At 40.7% G+C, this 21770-nt stretch overlaps 1 protein-coding gene across 1 annotated transcript in view; it reads right to left on the bottom strand.

Annotated features, from left to right (window-relative positions):
* EMB (embigin) overlaps positions 1-21770 on the bottom strand; it is a 63628-nt gene that overhangs the window by 38014 nt on the left and 3844 nt on the right. The window contains exon 2 of the mRNA XM_027772071.1: positions 4267-4356. Within this exon, the coding sequence (XP_027627872.1) occupies positions 4267-4356 (90 nt within the window). The remainder of the gene's footprint in view (positions 1-4266; positions 4357-21770) is intronic.

The raw sequence follows: 21770 nt of genomic DNA, 5'->3' as shown, positions 1-21770 counted from the left end.
CCCTTGTGTGTGTGTGTGTGTGTGACTTCATACTTTCCCTCTCACTGTCTCTCTCACATATGTCCTGTGGCACAAACCTAAGGAAAAAGAAAAAGGAAAGAAAGGCCCAGCATGATGATGCAGGCATCACATCTGTATGAAGTTCATTACAAAACTTAAGTTTTTTAAGAATTACTTTATTTCATTTCATTTATCATGATTTTTTTTAAAAAATTCAAGCATAGAGAGAAAGGAAGTGAGAAAACAAGCTGCCAGGCCTAAGACTTGAACCGTGATCAACCATGTGGGAGTCTAGCAGAGTCCAACACGTTAACCCCCATGCCACCTGCTGGCCCCCTAATGGTTTTTAAAGAAAGCCAATGGTTCCCAATAATCACAAGAACATTCTCAAACTTAAATTCTATGTTCCTCAATAAAGGCAGTTCTTAAGAATAAACGTTTTCATTAACATACAGGAATTGTAGGTGTTTGTGAGGGCATAATGATTTCCAGTACATGAATACAATGAGTAAAATTTAATCAGAGTAGTGAGCACACCTACGATCTCAAACATTCGTCATCACTTTGTGTTAGGAACATTCAAAACCCTCTTTTTTAGCTACTCGTGCATATAAAGTCAGTTGTTAACCACATTCTCCCTACTGTGTAGTGTAAGCCCAGACATTGTTCCTACTATCTATGGCTCTATTTTGCTAATCAATATCCCTCTCTCCCTCCCACCTCATCCTTGCCAGCCTCCAGTACACTCCATCTCCGCTTCCATGAGGTCACTTTTTTCAGTTTCCACATATAAAGAACAGACAGTATTTTTCTTTCTGTGCCTGGTTTATTTCACCTAACACAATGTCCTCTAGCTCACTCATTTAACTTCATATGACAGAATTTTGTTCTTCTAAATGGATAAACAGTGTTCCATTGTGTGTGTCTGTGTGGGTATCACCATTTCTTTACCCGTTTATCTGTTGATAGGCACTTAACTTTGATTCCTCATCTTGGCTATTGTGAACAGTGCTGCAATAAACACTGAAGTGCAGATAAAAGATCAAATTACTTTTTAAAGAATCATTTATTAATTTTATTTATTATTATTGTCATTCATGATAGAGCATATGTGCCCACCAGAGAGACAGAAAGAGAGAGAGGAGGAAAGTGATAAAGCAAGCCAACAAGCCCAAGACTCAAACTGTAGTCAGTTATGTGGGAGTCCAGCATTTTAACCATTATGCCACCTGTTGGCCAGCCCCAAGACCAAATTTCTTTTCTTTTTACTTATTCATTCCATGAGTGAGAGAGACAGGCAGAGAGACAGAGTTAGAGGGAGGGATACAGTGAGAGTCTTCACAACTAGAGTCCACTTTGAGCTTTTTCCAGCCTGGGCCACCGGGCACACACTACCCTGCATACCTGGGGAGGTCTTTGGATTTGAACCAACAACCTTCACCTCTGGGTCAGCCCCACAAAGTACTGTGTGTACAGCTGTGCCACCATCTCATCCCTTATTTTTTTTCCTTTTTTGTCAAAAAAAATGAAGTCATATTTTTTAAGAGAAAGTAACCAGAGAAATGGCCCTTCTTGAAAAGGCAGTCATCTGGTTTACAGGGCAAAGACGCAATGTTTCAAAATTAATGTACTTTGTCAAATAAAACCGATTCAAACTTAGATCATTATTTTCTTTAAAAATACTATTGCAAAAGAGAAAAATCTCCAAACTCAAGACCTGCAAGCTTCTCACATCAAACAGTAAAAAGCTTTTTTTATAGGAAGAGATAAACAAGCTAGCAGGAATTTTTGAAGGAAACCAAGCAAATCAGTGAGTGTGTGAGACAGCACGACAGGGCTCTGGTCAGTCAGTTCTCAGGATATCCTGCATTTTAGTTCTGGCTCAGTCTTGGGGCAGGTGGACACTCAGGGGTCTTCAGAATCAAGCCAAGGAAGAAGTAAACAATGGACAAGTGAACAATTACTGGTCTCTTCGTAACAATAGGTATACTGGTTTCAATGGGACTATTAGCATCAAAGAATGGTTAGGATGACATTTGTGGGACTCAGAAATGGTTTATTATCTGTTAATAACAACATGTATAGTATTCTCAACTGGACAGGTCTGAGAAGTATTTCTTGTTGGGTAAATTCTCTTTACAAGCAAAATGATGTATAGCAATCGAATGTTTAAAAAAAAAAATTTTTTTAATTGGAAAAATAAATAAATAGGGACCAGCAGTTAGAATAATTGCTATGTTGCTGGACTCCCATGTGGTCAACCGTGGTTCCAGTCCCAGACCCAGTGGCCTAAATTTACACTAGGCACATCTGCGTTCATGCCCACGATCCCGAGAGGAGAAGGGATTGCAGCGTGGCTATGCTCCCTCGGGGGTGATTTCTCACTTTCTGTCTCTCTGTCTCTCTCTCTTTCCGGCGAGTGCATTCGCCCTAAAGCAAAACCTCTCCAAAATAAATAAATAAATAAATAAAATAAAATAAAATAAAATAAAGCTTCCAGACAGGCTAAGTAAGGAAATAGCGAGCCTGGCATCCAGGTAAAAGTCCACTGCTTGCTCTTGCCTGAGCAGTGGACCTTTGTTTCCAGGCTCCAGCTGGACTGGGTAAGTGAGGAGCAGTCCTGGGGCCAATGCTGCCAGGCTAGTCAAAGGATAAGCAAACTGCTGTTTTCACATGAATCTCTTTTAAGGAACGAGTTCATACTAACGGAGGAAACCACCAACTAGAACAGGCAAAAATTTGTAAAAGAACATATAACAAAAACGGGAAGTGTTATAATTATTTTATACAAGTAAGGAGAAGCTCCAAATGTTGGAATGGGGGAATATGGGAACAGATAAGAGCTTACAAAGTCAAAAAGTGTTCCACTAACAAGCTCAGTGCGAGCATTCCCCTGCTATCCGACTGGGCAGCACAAATGTACATGCATACCTTCTAGTCACATCGAACAGAAGGAGAGAAATAGCTCACGAGACTGGAGGATGGATAGAAATTTAACATGTAACTGGAAAAACTAGTTACTTATTTAATTACAGGTTTAAAATATTTTAAATTCTGGGACTAGCAGTTAGCATAATGGCTATGTCGCTGGACTCCCACGTGGTCGACTGCGGTTCGTGTCCCGGACCCGGTGGCTTAAAACTCACGCCAAGCGCGTGTGCGTGCGTGCCCAAGATCCCGAGAGGAGAATGGAGGAGAGGGGATTGCGGTGTGGCCATCCCCCCTGGGGGGTGATTTCTCGCTTTCTATCTCTCTGTCTGGCGAGCGCACGCACCCTATAGCAAAAACCTCTCCCCCAAAAAAAAAAAAATTAATTCTAATTATATCAGGGCCAGCACATGGCATAATAGTTAGGTTACTGGACTCTCACATGTGGTGACTGTGGTTCAAGTCTTGGACCCAGGGGCTTGTAACTAATGCCGGGCACATGTGCATGCATGCCCAAGATCCCAGGAAAAGAATGGAGGAGAAGGGATAGCAGTATGGCCATCCCCCTGGGGAGTGATTTCTCACTTTCCCTCTCACTGTCACTGTCTCTCTCTCTCTCTGGAGAGTGTACACACCCTAAGGCAATAAGTTTCTAAAAAAAAATTAATTAAATTAAAACTGGTACTAAACAGATCAACTACTGTTATAAGTTTAAAGAATTCTAAGATTACTTTCAAAACACTGGAATCTGTGAAAAAATAAAATGCAAAAATCAGAGCTAAATAAAATCAGAAACAGAGCCAAAAAAAAAACGTTTTATTTTGCATTTTTTCTTCTTTACTTGTTTCTCCATAGCACTGTATTGACCCACTGGATATCAACTTTACTTTTTCTGACCAAAGGTCAGAAAAGTCATGACATATTTTTCTGTGTTTTTTAATGCAAAAATGCATCATAACTTTTCAGACAACCTAACACATGAATTTCTCTCTCAACGTACAGTGATTTTAATGGCTGTACCAGCAGGAGCTGATGATGAAAACATAAGAGTATCTGTAAATTGAAATGAATTTCTCTCTTCTCAGATGTCCCCCTTCTATGAGGCCTTACTTGGCTCAAGCGCACCTGGCCTGGCTGCCCCGCTGCGTACCCACAGCACCATGGGATCACTGGGTTAGATTTTCCCACCACCCCAAGTAATCGCCGTATAAAGTACTGGTGTGTTTCTTCCACTAGGCCCTGAACAAGGATTATCACTTCACAAGGCAAAACAGCAGAGGCTTAGGTAAAAATAAAATAACTTATTTTAGCACAGTATCTGAAACGTGATATATTTACCAGTCAGTGATATGTTATGACTCTCCAAGGAAAGGTTGGAGTATTTTGCCATCATTTCTTCTCGGACGGGCAGACTAGTAGAAGGTGAATCTGAAAGAGAAACATGTGATTACAGACTCTTACTAAGACTAAATGACTATCTAAAAGCCAATCTGGGGGCCAGACAGTGGTGCAGCAGTAACGCAATGCTTTGTGACGATGAACCCACACGAGAAAGTCCTCAGTTCTTGTCCTGGAGTCTCCCTGTGTAAAGCACAGGAAGGGGAGATGCGCATGTAAGTCCCCGGGCCTTCCGATGAGGCTAGGGGTAGACTGCAGCATAGGGACATAAGGTTCATTCTCTCTCTCTCCCTGTCTCCTAGAATAAGTAAATAAATAAGCAACTGCACCTACGACAACTGTGCAAAAACCATGTGTACAGGCTACCATATACTATGGATAAGTCCTACCATATACATTAATAAAAACAAAGCTTCCAGGAAACGCCATCTTACATGCTCCAAAGATTTCCAAAAGTATATTGGAGTATAAAATGTGCCCAGATTTCTGACACTTTTAATACTCTTATCTAAAAATCTCTATGGATTTATATCAAATGGCTTTTTCTAAAAATAAAAACTTCTATTTTCTTAGCCTATGATTTACAGTTTCTTTATAAAATGTACATGAACTGAAGACATTGAATAATTAGGTAAGAGTGCCAGAAATGGGAAAGACCCGAAGAGGCAAAGAGAAGGTGAGAGAACAAAAGTAAAGAGAGACCCTAAAAAAGTGTAAACAAGAAGGAACAATATAGAAAGCACTAGGCCTACAGGACAGGGAAGACAAAGGGCGGTGCCGGAGTCCTGCCCTCTGCTTCCCAGCTTTGGCTACACTGTGGCAGCCCTTCTACAACTGCCTTCCCAGCCCCTGTGCCACTTCCCTCTCCTTCCCAAAACTTTCACTGAAGAAACAAGGTGACCATGTCCATCTCTCTCTCTCTCCTCAAAGCTTTTTTGCTTTTTTTTTTTTTTTTTAAACACTGCTTTCTGTTCCTTTTGACTTTAGGGCACCAGACCTTATTATATCCCACAAAAACTACCCCAACTTTATTAAACAAATGAGAGAGTAAAGAAGACATTATTGGGTCAGCCTCTGGCGTGGTTTAGACAGCTGGATCCCACGTGGCTGACTATGTGGCAGCGAGAAAAACATGACAGGCATGTGTATACATGCGCCCCAAATCTTGAAAGGATGGAAAAATGGACACAAGGGACTATAGCATGACTATCCCCCCTCCCCATCCCCCAGACAGCTTTCTCCTGTATTTCTCCAGCTAGCTCATTGCCCTCTGGCAAATTAAAAAAAAAAAAAAGGAGGGGGGACTGATTATTATAAACTTGGCTGCATTCTTTCAATCTTCCATTCAATTTAAATGAAACCTAAGCCTTTTTGATTGAACTTTTCAAAAATACTGTACTCAGAAAGTTATTCCTAGTGAAAGATTAGATTTCTAGTTCCTTTCTTCTTTGCGTGAAAAATGTTATCAAAGTTGGTGACTGATTTTTGTTGCTTCAGCTTTACATATGGCCTTTACAATATTGCCTAATAAAAAACGTACCCAGTAGAACCTAACCCTCCAATAATCTGCGTTCCAAAGGCTTAATCATCTTTAATACAGCTTTGGAAGTTGGAATGTACTTTCTCATAAAATAATCTTTTAATAATATACTTAAATTATACAACCCTCTGACAGAGATTATATAGGAGAATGTGTACTGGGTTTCTCACTGGGCCACCAGGAATGCAGAGCTTCACTTTACCTGCATCATTCATTCATTTGAATTTGTATTCATATCCTACCTGCCTTTGGTGTGTGTGTGTCTAACACACACATACACACTGCTAAGGGAGCTCCCATCAACATTCTTTTCCTAATAGAGAAAATTATCTTTCTCCATTCTTGAGGATAGCTCTATTAAAGGTTATATTAAAAAGAAAATGTCTTGGGACCAGCAGTTAACGTAATGGTTATGTCGCTGGACTCCCATGTAGTCGACTGCAGTTAGAGTCCCAGACCTGGTGGCTTAAACTCACGCCGGGCGCATGTGCATGCATGCCCAAGATCCCAAGAGGAGAATGGAGGAGAAGGGATTGCAGCATGGCCATTCTCCCGGGGCGTGATTTCTCGCTTTCTGTCTCTCTATCTCTCTCTGTCTTTCTGGTGCGTGCACGCGCCCTATAGCAAAAATCTCTCAGGGAAACAAAAAAAAAGAAAAGAAAAGAAAATGTCTCAAGACAGATGCTATTCACTTATAGATGAGAAGCCAGGTTGGGCAGATGGGAAGGAAAGAGCTGATCTATTATCTCATCTGTTCACTGAAACTTGCAGAACATGAGCTTGGGTAACCTTGCTTCCTTGCTAGGGATTTCTCCTTTCTTGGCCTCACCTACAGTGGAACAGAAGGCAATCTTGAGGATTCTCACCACATTCCTTATCCTTAAAACAAGCCCATAATCCCTCAGAGACTGTCCGGCATTATTTATTACTTTTTTAATTGTTTTTAAAACATTTTAACTGTTACAATCTGTGTAATCTTTCAAAGTTAACTTTGGCTCCATTTTTTAACATCTTCTCAACTTTACATTTAATCACTGTACATCTTTACGGCGTACATCATGGTTTTTCACAGCATGGACACGGTACATATTAGTCAAGTCAAAAATATTACCATATACGTTATCATCAACAGAAAACTTTCTCATTGTTTGTTATTTATTTGTTTTCCCCATCCCCTCCCTCCCACCCACTACTACCCACCCATTATTATTATTATTATTATTATTATTATTCTTACTATTAGTAATATAAAAGAATGATAGTCTTAAAAGTGCTTTTTATCATTTTTTATTACTCTTTCTCCTAAATGAACATAAAAGCACCTAATGCTGCTGAGGAGTCCAAAGCAGAGTAAACTTGGTCCTTAAAGGACTACATGAATTATAATACTAGTGGCTTAGGCTCTTGATCTGGGACTGAGGCATTCAAACTGTAGCACAGCAGTCCTCGTGATACTGGGGATAACAATCTGTATGTTCTATACAAGTTGGCACACGAGCTACACAGTGTGACGCTGGACCCACCAACTGAAATGAGGATGAAGGTAATGCCAAGACGATGAACTCTCAGGATGGGACTGTTCCCCTATTGCCTCTCACTAGAACTTGTTAGGAAAGAGCCTACCCAGAAAACACTAGAACAAAAAGAGAAAAAGGGTCTAAGTCTGGCTTAGGCAAAATCTAAGCTGACAGCAGGTGAAGGAATAGGAGGAGGAGGAAAAAGCAGGCTTCAGGGAATAAGAAATTCTGGAGAGTTCCAGAATACACTAGCTAGTGGACATTTCTAATTCCAGTTCACATATGAAAAAAATACAATCAGACATCCATAAAGCAGACACCACTAGTACCCTAACTTCATGTTCCCTTTAAAACATGAATCTGGATCAGGCTCCAGCTCCCCCTCAACAAGCCTCAAGTGCAAAAAAACTGTTGTGATTTTTGCCTTGGGAATGTTACCTTTTACGAGGCGATATATGCAAACGCCTTGAATGGAAAAGTAGGGCAGTCTATAGAAAGTGTCAGAATAGTAAAAGAAATTCTTTGTTTGGACAAGAGCTTTTTTTAAAACAAAAATGTGAGAATGTAAACCTTATTGCTTTCAGTAGAAGGACAGCTGGCAGGAGGCTGATTCAGCTTACGTTGGTGTTTAAAGGAAATTGGCAGGAGATTTAAGCAGATGTGGTTTGAATACTTCCCTGAAAAGATTAGGCTGAGTCACAAAAACAAGCATAAAATGGAGAGGAAGGAGTTCTGTGTCCTAATCCAAGTTCTGCCACTGACATGTTACTTGAAGGTTCAAAACACAATATGCCCAGCTCAGTGCTGTGACACGTCTCCACTGCAAACTTTTCAAAAATAGGGCGAAAAGGGAGGGTCCAAAAAATTGTACAAATGTTGAGCAATGTGTCAAAATGATAACATATATTCCTCAAGTTGTCATACGCAAGTCTTTCTTGACCACTGCTGGTAAATTTCCACCTGGCAATCTTTGACAGGTTGTGGCAAAGTGCCAATATAAAAGAAGAACATCTATCAGTTGTTGCAGAGACTAATAGGTTTTTTTTTTTTTCTTTTTCTCCTTCTATAGCAGAGATAGGGCTTGAAAGTGTTGCAACAAAGAACTGAGTAACAACCAAATTTTCACCTATTATTATTCATCTATTATTACTTGATGCAAAATAGTCTCTATTTAGGTATTTTTTTCACGTGACATGTTAAAATAGGTATTGCTACAGGGATTTATAATTTATGCTATTAACATTTTAAAATAAAATAGATGTGCTATTATTTCCACTTAAAATATTAAGGTCACATTTTCACATATTTAATTTTGGAGTTTCATTTAACTGAAGGAAATTAGAAAGGAAAAAAAGAAGATAAGTAACACTAAAAAACTTCATTGACTTTTAAGATTTGCTTTTATTTAAATCAGGAAATAAGTTCAGTGATTAAGAATAAATATTCTTAATATTCCCCAATCTCCTTTATTATATTTTAAAATCTTAGAAGAGACTGTATTTCATTTAGAAAAAAAGGTATAAGAAGTAGCTATTATTAAAATAAATATCAAGCCAGCAGGTGGCATGTAGGTTGAGGAGTCTGGATCCCACATGGCCCACTGTGTGGTTGAAGTCTCAGACCTAGCGGCTTGAAAACCATGTGTATGTGTGTGCCTGCCCAAAATCCAGAAAGGAGAAATGGAAGAGAAAGGACTACAGCATGGCCATCCTGGTGAGGGGAGGAATGATGTCTAACTGTCTCTCTGAGAAGTACACATACCTTGTAGCAAACTTACACACACACACAATAAGTAAATACCATGTTTTTCTCCTTACCTCTCTTTCATCTACCAATTGCTATCAATATGCATAATTAAAATTATTTGGGTCCAGCAGATGTCATGGTGGTTAAGGCTCTGGATTCTCACATGGTGGATCATGGTTCGAGTTCCAAACCTGGCAGTTTGAAAATCACACCAGTTGCATGTGCAGGTGTGACCAAAATCCTGAGAGGAGAGTAGAGAAGGGACTGTGGCATGGCCATCCCCCTTGGGAGGGCAATTTCTAAAGAACTGAGTAACAACCAAATTTTCACCTATTATTATTCATCTATTATTACTTGATGCAAAATAGTCTCTATTTAGGTATTTTTTTCACGTGACATGTTAAAATAGGTATTGCTACAGGGATTTATAATTTATGCTATTAACATTTTAAAATAAAATAGATGTGCTATTATTTCCACTTAAAATATTAAGGTCACATTTTCACATATTTAATTTTGGAGTTTCATTTAACTGAAGGAAATTAGAAAGGAAAAAAAGAAGATAAGTAACACTAAAAAACTTCATTGACTTTTAAGATTTGCTTTTATTTAAATCAGGAAATAAGTTCAGTGATTAAGAATAAATATTCTTTCTTAATATTCCCCAATCTCCTTTATTATATTTTAAAATCTTAGAAGAGACTGTATTTCATTTAGAAAAAAAGGTATAAGAAGTAGCTATTATTAAAATAAATATCAAGCCAGCAGGTGGCATGTAGGTTGAGGAGTCTGGATCCCACATGGCCCACTGTGTGGTTGAAGTCTCAGACCTAGCGGCTTGAAAACCATGTGTATGTGTGTGCCTGCCCAAAATCCAGAAAGGAGAAATGGAAGAGAAAGGACTACAGCATGGCCATCCTGGTGAGGGGAGGAATGATGTCTAACTGTCTCTCTGAGAAGTACACATACCTTGTAGCAAACTTACACACACACACAATAAGTAAATACCATGTTTTTCTCCTTACCTCTCTTTCATCTACCAATTGCTATCAATATGCATAATTAAAATTATTTGGGTCCAGCAGATGTCATGGTGGTTAAGGCTCTGGATTCTCACATGGTGGATCATGGTTCGAGTTCCAAACCTGGCAGTTTGAAAATCACACCAGTTGCATGTGCAGGTGTGACCAAAATCCTGAGAGGAGAGTAGAGAAGGGACTGTGGCATGGCCATCCCCCTTGGGAGGGCAATTTCTCACTTTCTCTCTCTCTCTCTCTCTCTCTCTCTCTTCTCTCTGGTAACAGCCTGTACCTTATAGCAAAATTAAAACTAAAAAGAAAAAGAAATATTCTAATATGTTATTATAAATGTGCATCCCAATTATAGAACACACTACAATGTAGAAATGGACAATATACACTTTTATAAAACAGAGATTTGGAAGTCAAAATGTATTTCCTCATTGTAGCATGTTACCCATAAACATGAGACCCCAAGTCAAATTGTAAAAGCCATTTAAACCATAATATGGCTAAGCTATAGCTTTAAAATATTAACCACCAAGTAAAATACTGCTTATTAGTAATGCATTTAGAGTTCTATTTCTGAGTTCTAGTAATATAGTAATCCTACTCTTTGTCTGTAACTGCAGTGGTTCAAGGATGAGACGGGGGATAAAACTGTTTTGAATCTTAGACATTATACTGTCAAGAGTTCATCAAGAAAAGGAAAAAAATGTAAAAAAAAAAAATACAAGTTATCTTGGTGGAGTCAACTGTAAATCAAACTTTCTAAGTCAGAGACAGGTAACAGCCCAAATAAGACACTCATGTATTTCACACAGTATTAGAAAAAAATCCTTTTATAGACAACTTTAAAACAAACAAAATAATAAAAATAAAAATAAAATAAAAAACCCAAATACCTAATAATAAGCACATTATACACTTTTACATAGCCTTGTAAAGCTATTTCTAAAACTGGATTATATGAGAATAAAAAGAAATTTATCTTTTCTTTAAAATATGATTTGTGGTCTAGTTGCAATGGCACAAATTACAGTGGTGCTGCTGGGTGATACTGAAGCCATATAGGAAGGTCCTGAATGCAGAACTGAGGTCAGCCTGAACCTATGGGCAAACCTGTGATTCTGGCTGGCTGAACGGGAGGATCATGGCGTGGCAAGACCCTATCGAAATGTTCCCACAACTCCTCTCATGCAACACATAACTTCTTTAAAAATACAACTTTTGTAATAAAATATATTTTAGAACGCATTATAGAAATTCATGTTTCAGTTCACCACTACACAGATCATTAAGATATTTAAACACGGGAACCAGCTTAGCATAATGGCTATGTCGCTGGACTCCCACGTAGATGACTGCGGGTGGCGTCCCGGACCCGGTGGCTTAAAACTCACGCCAGGCGCGTATACGTGCGTGCCCAACATCCCGACAGGAGAAGGGATTGCGGCGTGACCATCCCCCCGTGGGGTGATTTCTCGCTTTCTGTCTCTATGTCTCTCTCTGTCTGTCTGGTGAGCGCACGCGCTCTATAGTGAAAACCTCTCCCCCCCCCCCCAAAAAAAAAATTTTTAAACCCTTTAACTTTTTTTTTTTTTTTTTTTTTTTGGAGAGGTTTTTGCTATAGAGCACATGTGCTCACCAGAAAGACAGAGAGGCAGAGAGACAGCGAGAAATTACATCCCAGAGGGGATGGCCATGATGCAACCCCTTCTCTTCCATTCTCATCTCAAGATAGTAGGTATGCATGAACATGTGCATGGTGTGAATTTAAGCCACCAGGTCCAGGACTCGAACTGTGGTCAACTACATGGGAGTCCAGTGACAGCCATTATGCCAACTGCTGGTCCCAACACTGGAACTTAGAACAAATAGAACTCTAAAAAAATTTAGAACTCTAGAAAAATTGTAAAAGCCAAACGTATCACTAAGATATCTACTCTTTCTAAAGCTGGAGAACAGGTTGGAAATGATGGGTACTAGTTATATTTAAGAAGTTGTCTTCGTTCCCCTAACAAATTAAGACAAATTTGATGGCTTAAAAGAATAAAAGTGAGGGACCAGAAAATGGCATAATGGTCACATCGCTGAACTCCCACGCAGTTGACCAGGGTTAGAGTCCAGGACCCAGTGGCTTAAAAATCATGCAGGGCACATGTGTGTGTGCCCAAGATCCTGAGAGAAGAATGGAGAAGGGGCTGTGGCATAGCCATCCCCCAGCAGGTGATTTCTCACCTGTCTCTCTGTCTTTCTCTGTTTCTGGCAAGCGCGCACACACTATAGCAAAACTCTCTTTAAAAAAAAAAAAGGAATAGGGACCAGCAGTTAGCGTAATGGCAATGTCGCTGGACTCCCATGTAGTCGACCGCGGTTCAAGTCCCGGACCCAGTGGCTTAAACTCACGCCGGGTGCATGTGCATGCATGCCCAAGATCCCAAGAGGAAAATGGAGGAGAAGGGATTGTGGCATGGCCATCCCCCCTGTGGGGTAATTTCTCGCTTTCTATCTCTCTCTCTCTCTGTCTTTCTGGCAAGTGCATGCACCCTATAGCGAAAAACCTCTCAAAAAAAAAAAAAAAAAAAAAAAAAAGAAAGAAAAGTGTATTCCTTCACAGTTCAGGAGGCTGAATATCTGAAATTACGGTGTTAGCAGGGCCAAATGCTCTCTGAAGGCTCTAGGGAAGAATCCTCTTTGCCTCTTCCTGGCAATCCTGGCAATCCTTACCATCCCTGGACTTGTAGCTACATTGTTGAGGACTATGAAGACTCAGATAGTATTCAGATTTTGGCAACTTTTCACTTAGACTTGTCTAGACACAGTGGGTGGAGGCAGGGTAAATTCTCAGCAGAACATCTTCATTGCTCCTATCTCTGAAATCACTAGATTTCAGCTCTCATGGCAGACCGAGAATGTTATCTTAAGAACACAAACTAAAGGTCATTTCTCAACTATCGTTGTCAGGACTTGAAAAATACCTTTTCACCTACTTTATATGTAGAGGCCAGAGATGCCATTAAACATTCTGAACCTCTCTCCCCAACCCATTCCACTAACAAATCATTACTCATCCCAAAAATGTCAATAATGCCAAAGTCAAGAAACCTAGATTTTCAACAGATACATCCTTAATCCTGAATCTTCAAAGTGATGATTTTTAATAATCTTCAAATGGCCCTGTAGCTCTGAAGTCCTGCTCTACCTAGTGTAGGTACACATTTTTTATTAATTTATTTATTTTTCATTTCATTTTCTTTTATACATTAAATCACATTATTATTTGTCTTACAAAATGGATATTTCACCAGGTGAACATTTCTCCCTAATACAGTTGATAAAACTACAAAATATCTTCAACAGATAATACCATGTTTCTTTGTGACATTAATACTTTGCCTCCCTATTTTTCTTCTAAATGTCCTTTGCAAGACCCTCCTCTTGCAAACATTCTATATCTGGTATTTACATCTATATACTGTGTTCCTATATCCTTTAGTGAATTAGTTTCAGTCGTAGAGTGTGGACACTTGGTATATATTAAATGGAGACATACGATGCCTCTCCTTCATAACCTGGCTTGCATCACTCAGCAGTAAAGCATGAACATCTATTGCCACCTGTCCTTGCCAATTGCACCTGCCTGGGGCTATTCTAAGAACCTTTTAGAAAGAAAAAAAAAAACACATGCTAGTGTTGAAATGCAAACCAAAAAAACAGTTATGGCTACTAGCTAGCTTACTCCTCTTAGCTAAATCAAAAAGCACTCCGGGCATCAAGATTGATCAAATGAGAGACATCTAAATTTTCTTTGAGATTCTCAGAACTATGGAACTGTAAGGCTATAATAAGATTCTGTCTTGAGATTAGGAACACATTAGCCATGATAACCTCAATAACGCTAAAAATGCCAGAAAAATGTGATTTTTGATTAAAAGAATACCATTTTTAAAGTTAACATCTATTATTTGTGTACTAACATTATTTGAGATACTTTGTTATGTTCCAATATTGACAATATTTTATTAGGAGTAGTGTCTGTGTGTGTGTGTGCATGTAAGCTTTTAAAAAATTATTTAATTTTATTCTTTTTTTCATTTATTTTATTTTACTTTATTTTATTTTGAATTTGACCAGAGAGAGATAAAGAGAGAGAAGGAAAGTGAGAAAGCAAGCTGCCAGGTCCAGGACTCAAACCGTAGTCAGCCATGTGTGATTCCAGCCACCTTAACCACCATGCCACCTGCTGGCCCCATATTTATTATTTTATTTTGACCAGAGAGAAAACGTTAGAAAGCATGGCAATAGGTCTGGGATTCGAACAGCAGTTGACCTCGTGGGAGTCCAGCACTTCAACCACCATGCCACCTGTCGACTCATTGTGTTTTTAAAACAATGTTCTGAGATTTTTTTCTTCTATGTCAGTATGTGTGTCCTATCAATACGTTATTTCCAAGGCTCACTTTACTCTGTAAATTATGAAACAAAGTTGTTTTAAATATTTCACAAAATAGACCTATACACATAGATTTTTTTCTGTTTTGTTTTTGAGAGAGAGAGTTTTTGCTATAGGGCATGTGCGCTTGATAGAAAGCGAAAATCACTTTTGTTTGTTTCCCTACGCAAAAACAAAAACAAAAAAAAAATGAAAAAATGGAGTTACATAAAAGATTTAATAAAAGGCAAAAAAAGAAAAAATGTATAAAACTTAAACAAGCTATGCTTAAAAAGTCACTCCCCCCAGGAGGATAGCCACGCCACAATCCCTTCTCCTCCATTCTCCTCTTGGGCTTTTGGGCATACACGCACATGAACCCGGCATGAGTTTTTACCTGAACTGAGGTCAACCACGTGAGTCCAACAACATAACCATTACACCACCCAGGAACTTAAATAGATGAGCACATCTCAACTACTATTGTAGTTTATCTATGTTAATTCAAGCTTTTGTTAGAAAGAGCTGAATTAATTTTTTTGTTTGTTTCTTTTCACTCTCACACTAACGGAAAAGTTTCAAAAACAGAACATTTTCCCTTGTGAGAGTAAGCTACTGACCTGATGGTGCTTACCCCTCTACACTATTGAGTCTCCCTGCAAAAAATGTTCCCACATCACCCCAATACAGCTATTAAAAATGGGAAATAACATCTACTCAGTATCTTCTCAGCTCCCTCAGCTATGCGAGTTTCAACCAGAGTCCTGACAATATACATTTTAGCAAAAGGTGCCAGCTCGGAATCACACGCTGCCATTAGCTACCAGGTTTCACCATCCTCCTTTACTCTGGAATAGCTCCAGGTTCTCCTGATTTTCCTGACTGTGGCAGTTATGCAAATCTCAGGAGAGTTCTGTTGTACTATGATTAGATTCAGAGCAGGCACTTTTGGCAGGAATACCACAGAGGTGACACTGTGTTCTTTTCACTGCATCCTATCAGATGGTACACCTATTTTTTTCTTGTCTCTTTACTGATGATTTCTCACTTTGATCACTTGATTAAAGCAATGTCTGTCAGGCTTCTCTACTGTAAAGTACTTTTTTTTTTCCTTTTGCATTAATAAAAATTTTATAGGGAGCTCTTTTGAAAGCTATTTTGATGAGGCATAAAAAACTTTGCATTGATTGATTTCATTTGTTTATATCATATGAATTCATGAATTTCTACAGTAGTCCACAGATTATTATCCACTAGTATCACTGATTATTTTGATGCTCGTATCCCAGATTTATCCAGTGGGAACTCTGCAGGCTGGTTCCTCTGTCCTTTGGACATGACTCATCATTTTTTGAAACCTTCACTGCTTTCTGGCACAAGGCATTCTGAGTTTTATCTGATACCTTCCCACGCCAACCCTGAAATCAGTCATTTCTCCAAGAAGCCCTAGTTACTATTAGTAAGGAATGCAATTTAGACTCCAAGACCTGGGTTCTAAGTATACTTATCCCTACTAGGAAATCACCACTCCATCTCAGTGGACAGAGCTAAGAACACATACAAGCATATTTATACACACGTACACACACACACACACGTGCGTGCACTTATATGTCTCTGTACATATATATAGTACATAAAATAATCATATAGGTATATAATATGCATGGTGTATATGCATTATACCCATGTATCCCTACAGGAAGAAGTAAAATAAATAAGATAGACATTTAAAGTCATCTAGTCATGATTTTAAGTCATGAACTGGCAGTTCTCATGATAGTGCTAATTGCACTTCAACATCAGAGGGTTCATTCTACTGTTTCCTGTCTTTATTGCTTCATTCTCTAGTGAAAAACCTGGGTCCAATTAATTCTATTAGATTAAATCTTTATCAGCCTATACCCCTTATAAAGAATGAATCTCCTACTGTTGCTGCCACCCCTGCCCCAACAGAGATGTCTTCCTCACCCAATCCGGTTCTGACCTTCTGAGACCATCTGCCCTTCCAGCCTGCTCTACCTGCTGTTACAGTTTGGATAATGGTTTATCTCCCATAGGTTCATGTTTTGGAATGTGGTCTTAGTGGACAGTGTTTGGATAAACTCCCAAATGTTCATGTGTTAGGACCTGGTTGTACTGTAAAGGCGTTAAGTGAAAACTGAATTCCTGCATATGTCCCAGGATGGCAGCCTTTGGCTGTAATGTCATTTAGGGCAGAGGCCCCCAGAATTGAGTTCTGGTGTATATTTTAGAAGGAGGTGAGGCAGGCAGAGACACATGGATGCAGACCAGTACAAGGAGAGGCTTACAGACAGCCTCCTGCTCAAGATCCTGCCCTCTGCCATGTTGTTACCTCACCACTCACCAGATCTTGGACCCTGGACCTCACATCTCCTAACCGTAAGCTGGACAAACCTCTGTTCTTATGAATCACCTAGTCCCAGGTATTTCTGGTTGCAACGCAATAACGGACTAAGGCACTTTCATAGCGTGAAGGGATTCAAGACACCGCATGTCTGGCTGTCCCTGAATAGAAGCTCTTGTCAGTCTTCTCAGCTCTGAGATCTTATGCCACACTATTCCTCTGAAGGAGCACACACTTCACTGTGCCCAGGCTCTAACACTCTACACCAGGCCATCCTTCTACCTTGATACCGTCCTTCCCAGGCTCAGCCTCTGTCACCACTAGGTGAGGATACCTCCCTGACCTCCCTGCTCCTTCCCACACAACAGCTGTAAGACCCATCAGGGAAACAGGAGCGAGAAGGGAAAGGGGGTGGAGAAGACAGAAGGCCAAGAAGAGGAACAGCCAGTTGAGTTACTTCCTAACAAATATTTATGTACTGTTATTTTAATTGTGGTAATAGATTTAGGGTAAAATTTTTGAAGTATCAGAAATGGGCCCATTAAAAATGTCAGCTAAGTGCTACACAGAGGAAGCCAGATCCCACATGGCCAACCAGGGTTCAAGTTCCAGCCTCAGTGGCTAGAAGAACATCAGGACATGTGGCTAGAAAAACATCAGGACATGCATGTCAAGAATCCTGGCAGGATGAACATCTGGAAGGAAAAGGTTTGATATGTTACCAGGCCCTATTTGGCGAGGGGGCCTTTCTCTCTTTCTCTTTCTCTCTAACATTTGTGTGTGTATGCTCTGAGATTAAAAATAAGTTAGGTCTGAACACTTTAAATGCCCTTAAGGTAATGACTGTTAGCATTTTCTACTTAAATATAGGCTAACACAGTATCAGGTGTCTGTGAGTGCTCAAATAATACTTGTTCCAACAAATATTTACTAATAGGTAGTTACGGGAGAGGCCTGTCGAGTAGGAAAGGAAGTTGATCAAGGAAGCACATAAGCCGTGTCCCCTGGAAGGCAAAAGGATAATTTCAAGTTATTCCACCACACACAGGTTTCAAAAGATAAACATGACCCATTCCCCCAATCGGTTCCATCTAATAATAATGATGATGATGATGTTTAAATTTTCCCATTTACGTAGTATTTCTCCTTAGAAAGATACTGTTTCTTACTGAATTGAAAGCCTAAGAATCAAGGTGAGTCCCTGTACCCAACTTTGAGGACTTGAACTGTCAGCATGTGCTTCAGCTCAAAGCAAACATCCACACTGTGCACTCTGTGAGTGAGTCCACATTTTCATGGCATATCATATTACCTCAAAGACAAGGGAGTATTGTATCTAACACAGGCTCTGGAGTCAGACTGACCAAGGCTAAATTACCTGCTCCACTGCTTAACTAATTGTGTGTACTTGGGCAACTATTTACCCAAACTTCAATTTCCTTATATAAATGCCAGGGATATAAAAGCTAACCTAGGTATTATAAACTGCATAGTATAATGTGGGACTTCCAATTGTTACATGAAATTATAATAAATTGTAACCATTTTTTATTATTAACTTTTGTCCCCAAACATACCTATCTCCAAAGAATTCAAAACATCTATTGGGTCACCTGAAAAATCATGATGTATATTTCTGTTTTTCGATGCAAAAAAATGCATCTTGACTTTTCCAATGACCCAGCAGATAAAAAACAGTCAGTAAGGACCAGCAGTTGGCGTAATGGCTATATTGTGGACTCCCATGTAGTCTACTGCAGTTCCGAGTCCCAGACCCAGTGGCTTAAACTCACGCCAGGTGCATGTGCGAGCATGCCCAAGAAGGGACTGTGGCATGGCCATCCCCTCCTGCGGTGTAATTTCTTGCTTTCTGTCTGTCTCTCTCTTTCTGGTGAGCGCACACGCCCTTTAGCAAAAACCTCTCCCCCAAAAAAAGGGAAAAAAAAGAAGAAAACAACTAAACAAAAACAAAACAAACAAACAAAAAGAAGCATTCAGGCTGTAAGGTCTGAGATGCTGAAAAGGATAAAACTTGCACGTTGTGAAAACAGGGCCTATGAGGAGAAAAGTGCGTCCTCACACAGACAGTGGAGAAGGTGCTGGGGTGACCCCCACGCAGTGCTTCAGGCACCATGGCCAGGAGCTGCGTCCGGACCAGGGAAGAAAAGCATTGATGGTGCAGGGCCTCTTACCAAAGTTGCAGGGCTTTAACTTCCTTCTGTAAGGAAGATGATTACTGGGATCCATAGAGGCTTCCAGCAGGGGTAATCAAATGATATCAAATTGTTGTTTTTGAAAGATAGTTCTATAGTCAGAGCAATGGCTAAACAAGAGTGAGGCAACTTAGAAGCCACTAACATACCCTGGAACTGGGAGTGGAGACGTGTCCACGGGGTGGAGAGAAAACGACCCCAGAGGTACTGCATGGGCAGGATGAGCAGGCTGCTATGAGAGGTCGGAGTGAAGGAGAAGTCAAGTCTCACCAAGAGCTCCTATAGGAACGGATAAAGAGATGTCTTGAAGCATTGTAGAGACAGAGAATCCAGAAGTTTGGGAGAGACAGGGTTCAGGTTTGTTAATACTTTGAGATGCTTGTGGATATTAGCATTGATGTTTCCCATAAGAAAGAACATTCGGGTTTGGAATTCAAGAGTTACTACTTTTCAAAATGATTCCAGTTGAACCTTTTTAAATGGCATTTTTCATCTTTTGCAAGTGAGCTGCTTGAGTTCCTAATATATTTCAGTTATCTATCTCTTCTCTGAAGCATAGTTTACAAATATTCTCTCCCACTCTGTGTGTTGTTTCTCCACTTTTCATTTATTAGTTATTTTGCCATGCAGAAGCTTTTTAGTTTGCTCTAATCGCACTTGTCCATTTTGGGTCTTATTTTAAAAATCCTTGCCTACTCCAATGTCTTCAAGGGTTTCTTCTGTGTTTTTCAACAGTAGTTTTATAGTTGGAGGCTTTACATTTAAATCTTTGATCCCTTTTGAGTTGGTTTTTGTTAATGGTGAGAGAGGGGGATTCAGTCTCACTTTTATGCAGGCAGATACTCAGCTCTTCCAGCGTCATTTGTTGAGATAAATTATGGCGCCCAGACACTATGGAACAGCATTCAGCCATAAGGAAAAGGAGACCCTGACATTTGACTCAAAGTAGATGAACATAGAAATTTAATGCTAAGTCAAGTAAGACAGGCCATGAAAGACAAACCATATATCCCCATTCTGTGTGTTTGTGTGTGTGTGTGTGTGTGTCCACTCAATGTATACTGAATGTCTACACTCCATGGCAGAAGGAGAAAGATCCAGAGATACAGAAGTCTAGAGAATCAGTGTAGACCCCAGAGACTGTAAGGGTAAGAAACAGATGGTAGAGAGAAAGTGGGAGGAGCAAAGGGAAGAAACACTTATCAGAAGAATGTCGAGTTCTCCATTGAAAATAACGTGTTCGGTAATGTTCGTGATTTGACTGCCATGTGCTACGTGCATACTTTGAAAAGCCACATCGCGCAGTATAGAGATGTACAATGACTGAACACAAAGCATAAAAAGAAATCAGCAGCACACAGATATTTGAACAGATCAGATCGTCTGGGGGTAGCAGGGGACTTAGAGGAAAAGATGGCATGACTGATGTGGCCACACCCCACCCCTATGCACGCCTCCCTGCTGTCGCAGAGTCCAGTCCTCGTGGGCTTTGGATCACTGCAGAGGGTCTTTGGCACCATTTCTGTGTCGCTGGTAAGTGCCCATTCTTTGTTACACTTGACTTTTCCACGTTTTGGACTTTGAGGGACTCTGGTCTAGTTCTAGTCCATGGCAGTTTATGTTCAGAGAGGGCAGGACGTATCAGACGTGCCCAGGAAGAGCTCACTCCTCTGCAGGAACCGCTCAATAGCACCTTTTGCACACGCAGCCAAGAGAAGGGTGCCTCCACCTGAAGTAGCTCACTTCAGAGCAGGGAGGACTCTCTAGGCTAGGGAGGGTGACGAAGAGATTGTGAACGCAGCAGGAAAAAGCTGAGGTCTGAAGTCAGAATCCTGATGTAACTAAGTCATCGGCCAGGGAGCACAGAAGTACCAGACGTAGGCTCTGCCTTGGAAATGCGGGAGCTCATGGGGAGACAGAACGACGTGGTGGGTGCCCCTGGAACAGCGACAGTGGGGTAGGGCACGGGCTCGTCAGGGATCTTGGCTGAGCATGCAGAGCGCGACCAGGGAGTCTGTCAGCGAGAGGCACCTACAACAGTCAGGTGAAGAATGAAGCCCACACTACCGCCCGGAACGGCCTGTGATTATCGGACTGGGAAGCGCATCTGCGGTCGCTGTGGCTTCCAGACTGCACCGGCCCAGGAGGAAGCAGCGGTCGTTTGCTGACGCTACCCTCCCAGTGCCGGGCTTGCAGGAGCAGGGCCTAGCGTGCGTGTGCTGCTGTGTTTGCTTCTGCTTGTTCCCCGTCGGCTCTGTGTGCGCTCGCCGGCACTACACTGCTGTTCACGCAGCGCGACGAGCCTGTCTATACCAGGGCCAGATGAGAGCGAGGGGTTCCTCTGCGGTTTCCATCGGAGTTGTGCTGAGGACCGAAATGATGGCATTCCAGAACGAGAAGCTGACAGCGCGAAGGCTCTGGCCAGGGCTCAGCTTCACTCTCCCATCTGTTTTGGTAAGGGTCCCCAGGAGGAGTGGGGGTTCCTGTGGGGCTCAGGTACCGAGACCACAGTCATTCTGAGAGCAGAGAGAGGCAGGACCTGCCAGTGCCTGCCTGCCCGGGTGTGCTGCGCCACCCCGGTGAGCACTGAGACGCGAACACCCTCG

This window comes from Tupaia chinensis, unplaced genomic scaffold, assembly GCF_000334495.1.
Source record: "Tupaia chinensis unplaced genomic scaffold, TupChi_1.0 Scaffold000251_1, whole genome shotgun sequence".
Classification (NCBI taxonomy): domain Eukaryota; kingdom Metazoa; phylum Chordata; class Mammalia; order Scandentia; family Tupaiidae; genus Tupaia; species Tupaia belangeri.
Note: the sequence above shows the minus strand (reverse complement) of the source record. Positions and strands in the feature narration are given on the sequence as shown.